General features: G+C 41.7%; 1 protein-coding gene across 1 annotated transcript in view; it reads left to right on the top strand.

Annotated features, from left to right (window-relative positions):
* Positions 1-509: 509 nt before the first annotated feature.
* Arsj (arylsulfatase family member J) overlaps positions 510-17,481 on the top strand; it is a 71,002-nt gene continuing 54,030 nt past the window's right edge. The window contains exon 1 of the mRNA XM_032896633.1: positions 510-903. Coding sequence (XP_032752524.1) covers positions 512-903 — 392 coding nt within the window. The 5' untranslated portion in view covers positions 510-511. The remainder of the gene's footprint in view (positions 904-17,481) is intronic.

Genomic DNA, 17,481 nt, shown 5'->3' with positions numbered 1-17,481 from the left:
TGGCAAGGCTTTCCGGGTGCCGGGAACGCTGGACGATGTCAGTCCCACCACCTCTGGTGCCTGCCTGCTTGTGGGCACAGTCCTGCTCCCCGAAGATGTGGAGGACGGTATAACTATCAGATGTCCCTGTCTTGTGTGGCTATCAGTCCCTTTCTTGTCTTTTTTTTTTTTTTCCTTCTTCTTCGTGAGAACTTTTGGATGAAGATACTAACTTTTTTCCTGCCAAGCTGCCGAGTGATGTTAGGAGGTTAAAAAAAGAATTAAAAATAAAAATAAAAACTGCAAGTCGATGAAGAGGACCTCTGCTCTCTGGTAGTTTTTCCAGCGTTCATGTGTTAAGCCATCACCTCCAGAGGATTGAAGCTGTGGGAAGTGGTAGCATCGCGGAAGGGAGCAGGACTCCCTCGCAGCCTTCTTTCCGCGGGACCTACCCCTTCGCATGCATGAGCGTGCTAGCAGCAGCAAAGGGGGCAGGGTTCTGCTTGTGGAGTCTCTGCTGGGACCAGAGTGAATGGCCCCCAGGGACAGTGCGGAGCCTCTGCCTCCGCTCTCTCCACAGGCCAGGGTCTGGCCTGGAAAGATGGTAGCTATGGGTGCCCTGGCAGGCTTCTGGGTCCTCAGCCTGATCACCTATGGCTACCTGTGCTGGGGCCGGGACTTAGAAGAGGAGGGGTCCCTAAGGGCTCAAGTTGAAGAGAGACCTGAAGCAGGCACAGCAGTCACCTCCCAGCCCCATCTCATTTTCATACTAGCTGATGATCAGGGATTTAGAGATGTGGGTTACCACGGATCTGAGATAAAGACTCCCACTCTTGACAAACTCGCTGCGGAAGGAGTTAAGCTAGAGAACTACTATGTCCAGCCTATTTGCACGCCGTCCAGGAGTCAGTTTATAACCGGAAAGTAAGTGTTACCGCTTTTATGTATTACTTGGAAAGACTCTTAAGCCTTTATTTAAAATTGGTTGCTAATTTAAGAAAGGATCCAAAAGTATTGGGGGAAACAGTCCAATGAATGAACAAGTGAATGAATGAACAAGTGAATGAATGAATGAACAAACGAACGAATGACTGTTTGAACACAGCCCTTCAACATTAGTGTCAATACCCAGGTCCTAATCTCCTCCCTTTCCTTTCCCCCCTCTGTCTAAAGCTGCGAGCTTTTGAGTGGTGTCAGTATTTTTATACTCATCCACCAATCAGAGAGCTCCATGGTTGCTGCTTCCCCAATCTGTTTTGATTGTTAGAACAGAATTCACAGTGGGAAAGTGCAATTTACAACTCTTAGATTGTTATAAAATTTAGAATTGCATGCTTGAAACCCCAGATCATCACAGAGAGAGCAGAGGCCACAAAAGCAGGAAAGGTGACATGGAATATGACCCGTGTGGAATATGACTTTGCATGAATCTTTGTTGGGTGATTTTCTCCCATGGTGTCGTATCTGTCTGCCAAGGCCTTTCTCAAAATGCAATGGGTTCAGTGGGATTTGACGCTGCTGTTCCTCCTCCTCCTCCTCCTCCTCCTCCTCCTCCTCCTCCTCCTCCTCCTCCTCCTCCTCCTCCTCCTCCTCCTCCTCCTCCTCCTCCCTCCCATGTGGGGAAGGGTTCTGAGTCACTAACACAGCTCAGGGAACTAAGAAATGTTGTCAGCAGTTTGCCAAATAGCTCTTCTCCTTAAGGTGTTCATACGTTTTTCTTCCTTTCTTTTTTTTTTTTTTTTTTTTTTTACTTTGTCAGAATACACATGATTGTAACTTTTCATGGTGCAAATTCGGTTTGGAAGGCAAAGCAGGAGGGTCAAGGGATCAGGCTCGTCCTGACGAGTTGATGGCTTTAATCTATGTGCCTTGTGATTCTGGCTTCAGGACAGAGAACCCTTGCTTCAAGTGCAGTTGTTCTTGGAATTGGACCTTGGAAGGGAAGCCAGTAACCAGTCTGGAAAAATTACGACTACGGTGTTTTGTAGAAACCTCTGTCTTGAAAAGATTGCTTACAGCATAATTTCCATCGCTTAGCAAAATGTACCATCACTACCAGAAAATAATTTTTTCTCAGCATTAGAAAGAAGAGGTAGAGAGCAGGGCACACCTCTACCCCAGCATTCAGGAAGCAGAGGCAGGCAGATCTCTGTGAGATGTCAGTCTAGTCTATAGCGTGAGTTCCTGGTCAGCCAGAGCTACAAAGGGTCCTTCTCAAAAGCTCAAAAAACAAACAGACATTGAAAATGTAAAGAAGGAGAGGAGAAAAAGAAGAGGAAGAGAAAGAGGAGGGAAAGGAGAGGTCTTAATGTCAGAGTCTTCTTCCGGGTTAATTATTTCATCACAAAGAGTCTTTATATTTGTACATCAACAATCACAACTGTCTGGAAAAGAGCCCATCTGGTGGCCTAGGATACAGTTCTTCACCTCTACTCCCAGTAATTCTTATCCTTGACTAATGAAATGGGCATGTCTTAGAGACACTTCAGTTAACTTAGAGAATTCAGGTTTTCACAGAGGGCCAACAGTAGTTGGAAAAAAAAAATGAAACCGAACTCATGAACTTTCTTTCCATAATAAAGTATATAAAATAATCTACTGAATAAGAACATTTGGAAACACCCTAAGTGGATAGAATATTTATTCTACCTTTATCTTTTACCTTTAAGCTTACTTAATTAGATGAGACAAATGGAGACAGACATAACTCCTGGGTTTTTGTTTGTCTGTTGGTTTCTTTGTTTCCTTTTTAACCAGAAGCTGACTAGGCCTTGCCAGCACAATCAAACATCCAATGAGATGTTGCTTCCTCCGAAAATTTTGATTCAGCACAATAGGTCACATAATTGTTTCGTAGACCAAAAAAATAGTTCAAGAAGCTACTGTGATTTCATATAGATTTCTACTCGAGTTAAGCAGTGGGAGAAGGCTCACTTGATGTTTTCCCTGGGACTTTCCTATAAATGAATGCAGATGTAAGAATGAAAGTGTTCATGACTGTCTAGTTCTGGGCTTAACAGGAATATTTCAGGCCCAGAGAATATGGTACTTATCCCATCTGTGAGAACAAGTCTGTGCCTACTGAGTTCTCTAATGGGGGCGGGAGAAAGGAAGCAGTAAAAGTCCCAGTGGGATGGATTATTTTGTAAGGAAACCTGAGGAGTCAGTCAAACATCTTTACCTGACTTGAGGAGAGTCTAATGGCTGGAGCTGAATTAGCTTTTGATGTCACTACCACAACAGTCCTTTTCATATTTCTCTGCAATCAAAAGGTGAAGCTTTCTTTGTATCCTACAGGGATCTGTAACAAATTCCTTTTATAATTTGTAACACACCACTCTGGTAACACTGAACAGCAGTCCTCCTGTCAGGAAGCTCTTACTGCATGCAGACTGCTGCACCAGTACTGGGAGGAACAGCTGAGGAAACCTGGTCTGTAGGTGGCAGTCCTCAAACTCGAGTGTGAAGAATGAAATCACTTCAAATGCCAGCCAGAATATCAAATTCCTGGCCTATCCACCATTCCGCTTCAGCAGCCCTGGGGCCGTGTCCTGAAATCAGCAGTAATTTGTATGAGCATGTCAGGGTTTTCTGAGGATGACCCTGTTTGCGGTGAATGAGAAGCATCAGTATTAAATGCAGGCACCTACAAAGCGATCACGGTCACGCAGAGTGATCTCATGTGTTTAATTCTCACAACAGTTCTGTACTGTAGCAGCTACCGTTGCTACTGTCTTGTATACATTTGGTAAGAGTCCAAGAGAGGTAATGAGGCAGTGCGGTCAATGGATGTTCATGGCTCGTCTGATGACATAAACATCAAATGAGAAAGTGGCTGCCTGGGCTCAATCAATGTCAAGGTAACTTTACTATTCTTAAGGAAGTGCTCGAAGTGATGGCACAGAGAAATAACAGCGCTGATTCTTTAAGAAGGACATAACCATAGCTTCCAAAAGAATTATAGGATTCTCAAGCATTAGGCACGCGGTTTTGAAGACTCCAGGGAAGACTGGTAATCGGAATTTAATTTATCTCATAATAAGTCTTGCTTTCACCATTATGCTTCCCTCCCCCTTATTGTTGCCCATTGATGCAATGTGTTGAATCTCATGGTGGGATCCTGTTCTTCTGTGTGAATAAGCTGCAGCTCGTTTATCCATTCTACTGTCGAGGATGTTGGCGGTTTCCAGTTTAATGCCAGCATGGAAATGCTGCCATAAACATACTTGATCGTGCCTTGATGAACATCTCTTTGCATTCCTCGTGTGTGTTCAGTAGAACTCCTGAGGTGCGGGCATATGTGTGTTCAGTGTTTGTAGACACTGCCCAACAGATCCCAAAGCAATGCTTCTGGGCCAGTGTTATCACTGCAACTGTGTGGGAAACCCCACCTATGCCAACATTCGGTATGGCTTCTCTTCATTTCGGACATTATAGTCACTGTACACTGGTATGCCTGTCCCGATTAAAGTTTGCATTTTCATAATAACTGATTATTGCAAATGTCTTTTACTTAGTATTGATGCAAATCATCGTTCTATTTTCTGTTTAGGTGACTATTTGCTTCTTGATGGAGTGTGGTAATTATCTATATAATTTCTTCCTTGGTCAGTTGTTCGTGTTAAACAAATCTTCCACTCTGTGGCTTTCTTTTCTACTCTTGTACTAGTGTGTTTTTTTTTTAATGACTAGGTTTTAATTATTGCAATTCAATTTATGTTCTTTTCCTTCCTGTGTTTATTTAGGAGAGTTTAGCTATACCATATCATCATAATGGGCTTTCCCTCCTAAACATTTTATTGCTACGTTTTTATATTAGGTCAACTGGAATTAATTTTTGATGTAGTATTAAATCAGAGTTCCAAAGTATTCATTTTCCCATAGCTGTCCATTGGCCTGACAACCTGAATTCAGTCCCCAGAACCCACAAGGTAGCAGGAGAGAATTAGGTCCCAAATGACCCCCAAGAATGGTCTCTGATCTCCACCAGCATGTCACGACATGGGCATGCATGCTGTGTCACACGAGTGCCTGCGTATGTGTGACAGGATGTGCATGCGTGCATGTGTGTGTGTGCACACATGTGTGCTTGCATATATGTGTGTGCACTTGTGTGGGCACCTGCACACACACACACACACACACAGAGAGAGAGAGAGAGAGAGAGAGAGAGAGAGAGAGAGAGAGAGAGAGAGAGATTGCCATCTCTTACCTTGTGGTTTTCCACCCATCCACTTTGTTCCCAGAAATAGCAACCCCAAGACTTCTTGTATGTGAATAAATGCTTAGGCCAATAGCTTTGGCTGTGATTCTGACCAGCTTATATCTCAATAATCCAGTTTATCCTCTTCGAGGCCTGCCACATGGCTGATTAACTTCTCAATTTCATCTGTCTGTCTCTTCCTCAGAGTCTGAGGTGAATCCCTGCCTGACTCTATCACAGAAATCGCTTTCCCTGCTGGTTGTCCCACCTTCTATTCCTGCCTCAGCTCATTGGCCAATCAGCATTTATTGTCAGGTGAATGCTTTTACACACTTCTATCCCCCCCTTTCACACACACACACACACACACACACAACACACACACACACACACACACACTTCCTATCAACTCATAGTCAACATCAAAGTCATGTTTGATTCCTACTCTTATAAAAATGCTTGTTAATCCTACTTGATTAAAACCCTAGTTGTAAGTAGTGTTCTATATCCAGATGATACTGAACATATTTACTCCTTGTTTTCACAGATATTTAGCTCATGCTTAGGCACTTGTGAAAATATAAATGTTTATGATTATCTGTCAATAAGAAATAATCTTCTTCAATCCTTATTTCGTCATTGAAACGTGATTATAACAAGTGGAGAACGGCTTTAGAACCTCATAGACAGTTCATAAAGTAAAGCTCAAAGCCAAAGCTGTCTAGCACATAGCTGTACTTGACTTTTTGGATTATCTGATAGTAGAACTTCTGGTTAGTTAGACTAGGGGCACACCTTGATTGATGGTCAAAGTGCCTAATTTTAAATTAACCTCAAAAGATTCATTTAAAATTAGGCACATCCATAATTTAGATAATTGTCCAGTTAATACTGTTGAGTCTCATAATGTGCTATTCCAGAAGGTTAAAGGATATTCAGCTGCAGAGGACTAACAAGTAAAATATACTAGCAAAACTCTACAGATAATTTTTATTTCATCTCACCCGGTGGGTATTGTACTATGATATAATTAGTTTGATGAAATGTTCTTTTAATAGTCTAGATATTAAACATTCCCAGCAGTGGTGTTTCTTTGAGGCATCTAGTTCTCCATGTGCTCTATTGTAATTAAAAGAAGAAGGAAACCTTCCTGCCTCTCATCTTCTAGCCTTTACCCACTTTCTCCTCCAATTCATCGGATACATTTGCTTTACTAACACATGAGATTCATCAGAAGAGCCCCTTCGGCAAACAGTTCCCTTCGTTCCCCAATGCACCAAAAATGAGAAAAGAAATTAATTTTCTCTGAGGGCTTTCGTGTGCTTTTTTTTTTCCTTTCAAGCATCCTGCCTTTTAATCTCCACACCCAATATTTGAAAATATTAATAAAATATTTAACAAATGTTCTCATTTTATGGATAGACTATTAAAATTTTAGGGGCGTTATATAAGCTGGTTATGATCCCAGAGCTTCTAAACCGGAGAGCACGTATTTAAGCTTGAACTGTCAGGCTCCCTCACAGCTTTCTTCAGTACTTTCTCCCTCCAGCATGAACTGGAAGCACAGCTGACTCCAGTCTTCAAGCAGTTTCTTCAGCTCTCCACACCAGAGACGGGATGGATGGCTCAGGGTTTCTGGGACCTGCCAGTCTAGCTCCCATCTGCTTCACTTACGGGGTTTGCACTGTTTGCCCAAATACCAACCACTTGTTCAGATTCAGCAAAAAAAACCCACCGAATTCCCCATACAGTTTCCCATGATTCCTTAGCCAGAAATAATTTATCTTAACAGCGACCTTTCACAACTCTCTCTATAACTGTCGTATTAGGCATGATTTTCCACTCCTTCATAGCTCTTAGGAAGCCTTTTTACCTCTCTTGCTGGCCCCCTGAGAAACAAGACGCTGATTTACAACTCCATAAATTTCACAGCACCCAGCCCGGAGCTCCGTACTCCTAGGCACTAGGAAAACATGTGACGAATGAAAGAAGGAATAGTTGTATAAACAATTATTTATTTCCCTCAGGTAGGCAATGCGATCAGGTAAAAATGACCCAGAATGTTTTTTAATTGAAAACAGATTTTTAATAAAATAGATTCTGATTACTGTTTCACCCTCCCACTCCTCTGAGATCCTCAACTTCCCACCCACCCAAATCCACACCATTTCTTCACCTGAGGATAGTGAGAAACCAATAATAATATACAAAATAAAAACAAACAAAAGGAAAGAACCGAAGAAAAAGTTCATATAATACATATAGATACGGGGATACACACATTCACACATGCAGAGACCCCATAGAAATGCAAAACAGGAAACCACTACACACACACACAGAGAGAGAGAGAGAGAGAGAGAGAGGAGAGGGAGGAGAGAGAGGAGAGGGAGGGAGTGAGAGAGAGGAGGGAGGAGAGAGAGAGAGAGAGAGAGAGAGAGAGAGAGAGGAGGGAGGGGAGGACCAGATAGATACAAAAAAAAAAATCATTATGAGACAAAGAAACTCCAATGCTAGTGAGTTCATTTCGTGTTGGTCACATACAACTAGGCCTGAGGCCTGCCCTTCAGTGTGGTTCATGTATGTAGTGAGACGCCACTGGAGAACAATTTTTCACTTTCGAAGGGTTATCAACTCCAGATAGCTTTTGTATTAGGGATGGGAGTTTGTGTCACCTTCCCCTCTCAGCGATGGCACGCCATCCGGCCCAGACCAGTGCAGGACCTATGCATGCTGCCACACTCTCTGGGGAGTTCATCTGTGTGCCAGTGCTGCGGTATTTAGAAGACCTTGACTGATTATGTCCTCCATTCCATCTGACTCTTACAATCTCTTTGCTCTTCTATCCCGGGGATCCCTGAACCCTGAGGAAGGGAATTGATAGAGACATGCTATTTAGGACTGGGTGTTTCAAGGTCTCTCACTCTCTTCACTTTGTCTAACTCTGGGTCTCCGTATTCGTTGATATCTACTGCAAGAGGAAACTTCACCAATGACGGCTAAAAAGACACTGATCTATGGATATAGAGAATATTGTTAGGAGACATTTTATTGCTGTATTTCTTTAGCAGAACAGTAGTATTTGGTTTCCCCTAGATCCCTGAGCTCTCTGCTCTTAGGTTCTTGCCACCTGTGCAGCCTTGGGGATGGGTTCCACTAAATTCAGTGGGCCTCAAATCCGACCAAAAAGTTCCACAAGTCCTGTGCCACTATCCCACTACTGCAGATTGCAAGTGGTTCACTGTGGTAGACAGGAGAGTTTGTAGCTGGGTTGGTGTTTATGTTTCTCCTTCGGTAGCACACAGATCACCATACAGTACCATGAACACTAATCCACAGGGGTGCAGGCTCCCCGTAGGAACAAGCTTCCCTTCTCTGTGTTCGATGACATGGGTAGTTGTTATCTTCAAGGCCTTACAGGCAGTCTCTGAAGAGAAAAAAATTAGTCTTAGCAGTAACCTGGGTTGTTTTAGGGTTCTCACGGGGCTCTTTGGGCCAATTAGCTATAACCCATCCCCAGGAGTGGAGGCTTTATTTGCCGATGAGAAATGTCCAGTCAGGGTTCTGTCTCACTATTACTTAGTGATTCCCTTTAGAACTCCTTCAAATATGTATATGTTTTAGGTGGCTACTATCCTTGGGTTTCCATATGACACCTCAAATGGCCCTTAGTTTTAGCTGTCCCTCTCTGTATTCCTTCCCTTACCCCCTCTTACCTCTTCCTCTTCACTTGGTCCTCTCTTTCCAGTCCTTGCCCCCATCCATCCACAGCTATCTATTCCAGTCTCCTTCCAGTCGCTTAAAACTCTTCCAAAGTTCCTCTCTTCCTAACCTCTGTGATTATATGGATTGTGGCCTGCTTGGACTTAACAGCTAATGTCCACATATAACCGAATGCATACCACATTTACCTCTTTGGGACTTGAGCTAGCTTATCTAGAATAATTTTTTCTTAGTTCCATTCCTTTACCAGCAAATTTTAAATCAATGAGAGCTGAGTAAATTTAGCCCATTTTCTTTGTAATCCATCCACTGAATATCATCTAGTCTGTTTCCAACTCCTGACTATTGTGAATAGAGCATCAATGAACATGGGTAAGCAAGTGTTTCTGTTGTGGAATATATTCTGTTGGAATATACCCAAGAATGATGTAGCTGAACCTTGAGGTAGATCTATTCCCCATTTCCTAAGTGGGAACTGATTTCCACAGTGGTTATACAAGTTTGCACTCTCACCAGGTTAGATCCGTAACCCCATTTTAATTGGGTTTTGTTTTCTTGATGTCCAAGATTTTTTTAGCTCTTTATACAGTTTGGATATTCTCACTCTGTTGGGTGTGTGTTTGGTAGAAATGTTTTCCCATTCTGCACTCTTACTGCTTTTTTCTGAATGGCAGTGTCCTTAGCCATACAGAAGCTTTTCAGTTTCATGATGGATCATTCATTCATTTATTAACCATTGCTCTAGGGGCCTGTGCTAATTGCAGTCTGCCTAGAAAGCATTTTCCTGTGCCTGTAAGTTCAAGACTATGCCCCACTTTCTATTCTCTCAGATTCACTGTAACTGGCACTATGTTGAGGTCTCTGAAACATTTGCAGCTGAGTTTTATGAAGGGTGATAAGTATTGATCTATTTGGATTCTTCTGTAGACAGCCATCCATTTTGACCAGAACCATTGGTTGTAGATGTTATCTTTCTATTTTTCCAGTATATATAAGAATCAGGAATTCGTAAGCATGTGGATTTATGTCTAGGACATACGTCATTTCAATTCCATTGATCAGCGTGTCTGCTTTGTGGCAGTACCATGCTGGTGTATTACTATAGCTTTGTAGTGCAATTTGAGGTCAGAGATAGTAATAAAACCAGCAGTTCTTTTACTGTTCAGGATTGGCTTAGCTACCCTAGTGCCTTGCGTGCGCTCTCTCTCTCTCCCCTCTCTCTCTCTCTCTCTCTCTCTCTCTCTCTCTCTCTCTCTCTCTCTTTTTTTTTCTCTTCTTTCCAGTGTGTGTGTGTGTGTGTGTGTGTGTGTGTGTGTGTGTCCATATGAAACTGAAAATTGTTTCAAGACCTGTGAAGCATAGTGTTAAATTTTTATAGGAATTTTATTGAATCTGTATATTTCTTTTGATATTCAGATGGCCCAGAATTTATAGTAACAATATCTGAATTGTAGTCTAATTCAATAAAAATGAACATTGTGATTATAAATATGCCATTTAATCTTCCAAAAACACAGTTTCCTTTGCAGATTAGGAATTCTTTCATTACCATTCCAGCCTCATCCAGTCTCAAAGGAAATTGAGTTATGAAATACTTTGAGAACTTTTGATACCATGTTAAATGAGGAAGTGAAGCTTCTTTTACACTGTATTTCAATCACTTTAATCATGCACTAATTTTAGCTAGCTACTTTTTCTTTTATAAAGCTTTCCATGGTAACCAACCATACACATATAAACAACAAAAACAGGTTCAGCAGATAATATTTACATAATGATGAATACACATTCACACATGTATTTTCAGAGAAAAGGGATACTATTAATCTGAGAGTGGAGGCATGGAATGGGTGGGAAAGAGGGAATCTAGAAGGGGAGAGAAGGAAAAGGGAAAGGGAGAAAGTGGTTTACTTCTATTTTAATAAAAAACTGTTTTGTAAAAAATATTCCATTAATGTAATTATCTTCCTTTTTCAATTTCAGTGTCAAAAATGTTTTTATTTTTGTGTATTTTATTTTCCCAGAGTTTTCATGTAACAGCTTTAGTTCTGAGGTGTCCACCAAGGTGACAGGAGTAGGATTTTGAAGCTTCTGCATTTGAGGTTTATATCCATTGTTGGTTGTTTAGAAGGGCACAGCCTGCCAATAGCCTACCAAATCTAAGATAAGGAAAATATTTGAACAATAATATAACAAATATGGTGCTAAGTGAGTAGCATTGAAAATGGGTAATACAAAAGTCAGTGCTATCTTTAACTTTATTCAATCATTTATTTTAGAACAGTTTTAATTAAATATAATATATATATACATCCTATATTATATATAAATCTCTCTCTAGAGAGATCCATAGATGCATGGTTATATACATATATATATGTATATAGATATGTATATAGATATAGATATATACATATATGGACAATATACAGCTATGTAGACATCTAATCCAGCTTTGAACACCATCTTGCTGCATAAGTCGACACACTGAGTAGGTGCAACAAAACCAGTTTGAATTAACCCATAAATCTAGGCTTCATGGCCATCATTTCAGTAACTTCTAAAGGACTATGCTTGCAGCATCGAAATCCATCTCTAGAAAGAACCCGAGTGAAATTCCCACAACACAGCACAAGTCCTGCCGGTTAACACGTTCAGCTCCTGTTCTCCGAAGGCTGTGATCCAGTTCCTAACTCCAACTGAGAACCTACGGAATCTGACTCAGCACCCCCTGACCCCCATTATCCACCCATGATCATCACTGCCAAGGTTCTAGCTGTTTCTCACAGGGCAATTTACCCTTCCCTGGTTTTCTTCCTTGCCAGACTTCTACAGTCTTCTCTGGGAAAACCCCATCCTATGGCTGCAAACTTTCCACCGCTTTCACCTCCTTTCCCACAGGTTTCTGACTACTTTCTCACCCTGCCCCAGGCAGAATGGAGCTGAGTACATCATTTTTGTTCCTATGGTGACTATTGCATTTCAATTATTGGAATGTGTTGCAAGCACATACCTCTTTCCTCCCAATTCTTAAATATGGAACAATCCACAATATTGTAACACCCGTACAGTCTCACCTAAAACGTCTGTGCATAGGGTGAATGTATAAGGCCAGTTATCTCCTTAGTGGGCCAGAAGAATCATGACTTCAAGGCCAACATGTCCTCTATGGTGAAACCCTGTCTCCAATTGAACACAAACACATGCATCTGGAGAGGATGAGGATTGAAACAGAAAAGGAGGAGAAGAAAGTTGGTAGGATGTAGGGTACATATATTTATGGATCAGATTTTTCAAGACAAACAAATACAATAATTCTACTAGCTATCTATGAGACTTACTGACAGAGTGAAGTAGGACTCTGTACATGAATCCCTTCAAACAGGGCCAGTCATATGTGATCCTATGTAACCTTGATTGTTTTGCCATTTCCATGCAGAACATGTTATAGTAATCCTACACATAATATTTGTTGTGAGACAGACTCACAATAAATGTACCTTCACCAGCTGTACCGAATCGCATGAGTACCTCTGTGAGAGAACATGTTTTAAAATATATTTGTGTTGACATTTAAGCTTACCCTGAGACTCAGGGACTTTCCTGGGATTTTTGCTTTGGTTTTGGTTTTTGTATACCTGAAAATTACTTAAATTTTAACAAGGATATTCTAATTTAAAACTTGTCATTTACAAAGGTTTAAATTTTTATGCATATGGATGTTTTACTTGCATATATGTCTTCACACCATTTGCATGCCTTGGGCACACAGAGACCAGAAGAGGGCACTGAATCCCTTGATACTGGAGTTAGACACAGTAGTGAGCCACCAATTAGGTGCTGAGAACTGAGTCCAAGACAACGGTAAAAGCAGCCATCTTTGCTAATCAAGTAAGATATAATAATATCTTTGAAAGGGGCACTTATTAACAGCTTCTGTTCCAGTTATGTTTTATTTATTTTATTGGATATATTTTATTTACATTTCAGATGTTATCTCCTTTCCCTGTTTCCTATCCATAAACACCCTATACCATCCCCCTCCTCCTTCTTCTGTGAGGGTGTTCCTCCATCCATCCACCCATCCCTTCCCACCTCCCCACCTTGACATTCCATGCACTGGGGGGAGAGGGTCAAGCCTTGGCAGGACCAAGGGCTTCTCCTTCCATTGGTGCCCAACATGGCCATCCTCTGCTACATATGCAGCTGGAGCCATGGGTCTGTCCATGTGTACCCTTTGGATGATGGTTTAGTCCTTGGGACCTCTGGTTGGTTGGTATTGTTGATCTTATTGGGTTGCAAACCCCTCCAGTTCCTTCAATCCTTTCTCTAACTCCTCCAATGGGGACTCCGTTCTCAGTTCAATGGCTGGCTCTGTATTTGTCATGCTCTGACTGTGCCTCACAGGAGACAGCTATATCAGGCTCCTGTCAGCATGCACTTCTTGGCATCAGCAATATTATCTGGATTTGGTCGCTGTATATTTATGGGTTGGATCCCTAGGTGAGACAGGCTCTGAATGGCCATTCTTTCAGTCTCTGCTCCAAAAATTGTCTCCGTGTCTCCTCCTATGAGTATGTTTGTTCACTCTTCTAAGAAGAACTGAAGCATCCACACTTTGGTTGTCCTTCTGCTTGAGCTTCATGTGGTCTATGGGTTTTATCTTGGGTAATCCAAGTTTTTGGGCTAATATCCACTTATCAGTGAGTGCATACCATGTATGTTCTTTTGTAACTGGGTTACCACACTTAGGATGACATTTTCTAGTTCCATCAGTTTGCCTAAGATTTTCATGAAGTCATTGTTTTTAATAGCTGAGTGGCACTCCATTGTGTAAATGTCCCAAATTTTCTGTATCCATTTTGTCCTATTGACAGTGTTTTTTTGCCTTACAGAAGCTTTGCACTTTTACGAAGTCCAATTTGTCGAATCCTGATCTTAGAATATAAGCCATTGGTGTTTGGTTCAGGAAGTTTTCCCCAGTGCCCATGTGTTCAATCAAGACTCTTCCCCACTTTCTCTTCTATTAGTTTGAATGTATCTGGTTTGATGTGGAGGTCCTTGATCCACTTGGATTTAAGCTTTGTAGAGGGTGATAAGCATGGATCAATCTGCATTCTTCTACATGCTGAACTCCAGTTGAACCAGCACCATTTGTTGAAAATGCTATCTTTTTTCCATTGGATGGTTTTAGCTTCTTTGTCAAAGATCAAGTGACCATAAGTGTGTGAGTTCATTTCTGGGTCTTCAATTCTATTCCATTGATCTACCTACCTCTCTCTATACCAATATTATGCAGTTTTTATCATTATTGCTCTGTAATATTGCTTGAAGTCAGGGATGGTGTTCTAGTTATTGATAATGGTTACAGTGGTGGTATGTGTTTCTGTGTGTTATATAAGTGTGTGTGTACATGCACGTGTGTGTCTGTGTGTGTGTCTGTGTGTGTGTCTGTGTGTGTCTGTGTGTGTCTATGTGTGTCTGTGTGTGTGTCTGTGTATATGTGTGTGTGTGTGTGTGTGTCTGTGTGTGTATGTGTGTGTGTGTGTGTGTGTGTGTGTGTGTGTGTGTGTGTGTGTGTGTGTATGTGTGTGTGTGTGTGTCTGTGTGTGTGTCTGTGTGTGTATGTGTGTCTCTGTGTGTGTATGTGTGTATGTGTGTGTGAGTGTGTGTATGTATATGTGTGTGTGTGTGCACGCATGCGCACGTGTGTGTGTGTGTGTGTGTGTGTGTGTGTGTGTGTGTGTCACTGCCACTGACTTAACATCTCAGGAGCAAACTGGAAAACTTGCATCTCCCACTTCATACTCTGATATGAAAGCTGCTTCCAGATCTCATACACAGTCTGTCTGCCATAAAATAAATGAGAAAAAAAAAGCCCCTCTTTAGGCAAAGCAATTTGTTTAAGAGAAAAAGGCAATAGACTTTCTGAGAACTAAGTCATAAAACTAAAGGTATTTGCGCTGTTAAAAGGTTGGAATATTGCCAGTTTTTGAACTTTTATATCGCAATGCCAATTCGAAGAAAATGGATATTATTTCTGAACTTGAATCAGTTAAGCCATGATGTTGAGCTCACTTTCAACCATTTCACGGTGTCTACACGTCATCATTTCCTGAAGTATCACAGCCATGTTAACTTGCTAGGCAGTTAGTTCATTGCCATCATTTATTGACCTTTCAAAGAAAACTGTAGCAGTTGGAGCAGTGGACTGTGGTTTAAAGTAATTGAGTGAGGTGTTTTGAAGAACAGAACTTTAAGTATCCTCACTCCCTTGGATGTGAACTAATACAACTCATTAGAAATAAGATGATTTCTGTTTTGGTTTGGTTTGGTTTTCGTATGGTTTGGGTTTTTGTTGTTGTTTGTTTGTTTATTTGTTTATTTTTGAGACCAAAGTAGGCTGACACGGTTTGTGACTTATCACGAGTCCAGTGAACTGACAAGGACTCTAATGTCTCAGCTGCACAGAGGAAGCCTCCGAGGCTCATGCAGAGCCTTAGTTCTGTAAAGGAGAAGATTGCATTAACTAAACTACAAGCCTTTCTACAACTTTCTACTGCTAGGTAGTTTAATATTTCCTAAACTAATGTTCCTTGCTTTAATTGACCCTGTATTTACTTCCATAAAATTCATCTGCCATTCATTTGTACACTAATCAACCATTCATTCACTGTTGAGCACTAATAACAGACTAGACAGGTTCATAAAATGCTCAGACACCCTGTTTTGATGATATTGCAATTCAGGGGCAAGGACAGCTGAGGAAGCAAAGAGCACAGCATTGCCAGAGGTAACATCCTTCTTCACAAAAGATGAGAAGGCAGGACGGAGTCTTGAAAGGAAGAAAATTAGGGCCAGAAATATTACAGAGATCAGAGAATAATGAATAGCCTTGCATTCCACTGCTCCAAGAAGGAAGGGCATAAAATCTATAGGCCTTGGCAGAGTAGCACCTCTGGTGTGCTCAGGGGCCACTCAGAGGTGCAACTGGGCCAAAGACAAGGGAACAGAAGAAAAGACATGGGATGGAAGCAGTAACGGAAGCCATCTTCTGGAGGCAAGGGCTTTCCTCTGAGCAAGTAGGGACAGCTGGAATGCTGAGGTCTTAGGGGTGCCATGTTCTCAGGAAGATTTGCAGGAGTCCTGCAGCAGCTGTGCTGACAGTACATTGAGAGGCCGGGTTTACATAGGAAGGCCTGCCTAGGAATCCTTTACTCTGTGCTGTGTGAGAGATGGGTGGTAATAGACACGAGGAAATGCATGGGTTCTGATTGATTGTGGAGCAGATCCATCAAACACGGCCATCAAACCAGAAGTTAGGCAAAGCGCAAAGATAGCTTCAAATCCAGATGTTATGAGGGAAACAAAAAGTGTTTTACTGAGCAGGTGTTGTTCGAGCAGCACTTAGAACGCTTAGAACAAAGCAATCTCCAAAACTTCTGCTTTAGTCTTTAAAGCCTACCAATAAATAATAACCTTTCTTTTCCCCTTGCCTTTTCCTGGCTCCTTTTGGTTTCTATAGCTTGAGCAGTAGCAGCTACACATGCATTTTTTAAATTAATCATAATAGGTGAGACAGACTATCTGCATCAAGTGCTGACATTATCACTCGGTACTATTTTAAAAGAAGACACAGCCATACTCGTGACTATCACCAAGAGGTACTGCCAAGGTAAAGGTGTTTGCCCAGGGTAGCAATAACTGCCTGAATTTACCAGTCCCCATCACTTTTCCAAACCCTGCACACAGGCACAGATCCTACACATCAGCATAACCTGTCACTCAAGGGCTTGGTGAGGGAAAGGAACCAACAAGAAGACTCCATGTATGTTGATTTGAATGTGAGATGTCCCTAAGCTCAGGTCTTTGAATGCCCTCTCTCTCCATCTTGTGAATCACTATGGGAGACTGTGGGACCATATGTGAGACTGTGGGGCTGTGTTAATGGCTGTGGGGCACTATGGGATGCTGTGGGACCATATGAGAGGCTGAGGGATCCTACGGGAGGCTGTGGGGCTATGTGGGAGATGGTGGGGTCATGTGGTAGACTGTGGGATTGTAGGGGAGGCTGTGGGGCCTGTCTGGTAGAGGTGAGTTAATAACAGAGATTCACGAGGAGGCCCGCTAGCTTCATCCTGCTTTCTGATCCATCCAGGTGTGAAGATGCTACACTAGTATAGCCGCCACAGCCATGGACCATGCCACCCCATGATCACGCCTTACCAAAAAGGCCAAAAGTAAACTTCCCTTCACGTTCTCCTATCAGACATTTGGTTACAGAGAAGAGCAAAATATCGCAAAGAAGAAAGCACTGTGATTTCAGATTATTATTTGAATTAATGTCACCCCTCCCCCAGCAACACAGACATACAGACACACGTGTGTATCTTCTTTTCTTTCAGAAGAGCAAAAGTGTGAGTCAAGCTGACTCCATATTTGAACTTTTACAATTAAATTTGTTTAGGGATTTATTTCTGAGAGCCTAGGGTGTTTTGTTCCTGAAGAATTAAGGCACGCCCTTCGTTTCTTATTTTGAAATATCTAAAAATATGCCATTTTGCTTTTATTTTTAG

This window comes from Rattus rattus, chromosome 3 (genome assembly GCF_011064425.1).
Source record: "Rattus rattus isolate New Zealand chromosome 3, Rrattus_CSIRO_v1, whole genome shotgun sequence".
NCBI lineage: Eukaryota > Metazoa > Chordata > Mammalia > Rodentia > Muridae > Rattus > Rattus rattus.
Note: the sequence above shows the minus strand (reverse complement) of the source record. Positions and strands in the feature narration are given on the sequence as shown.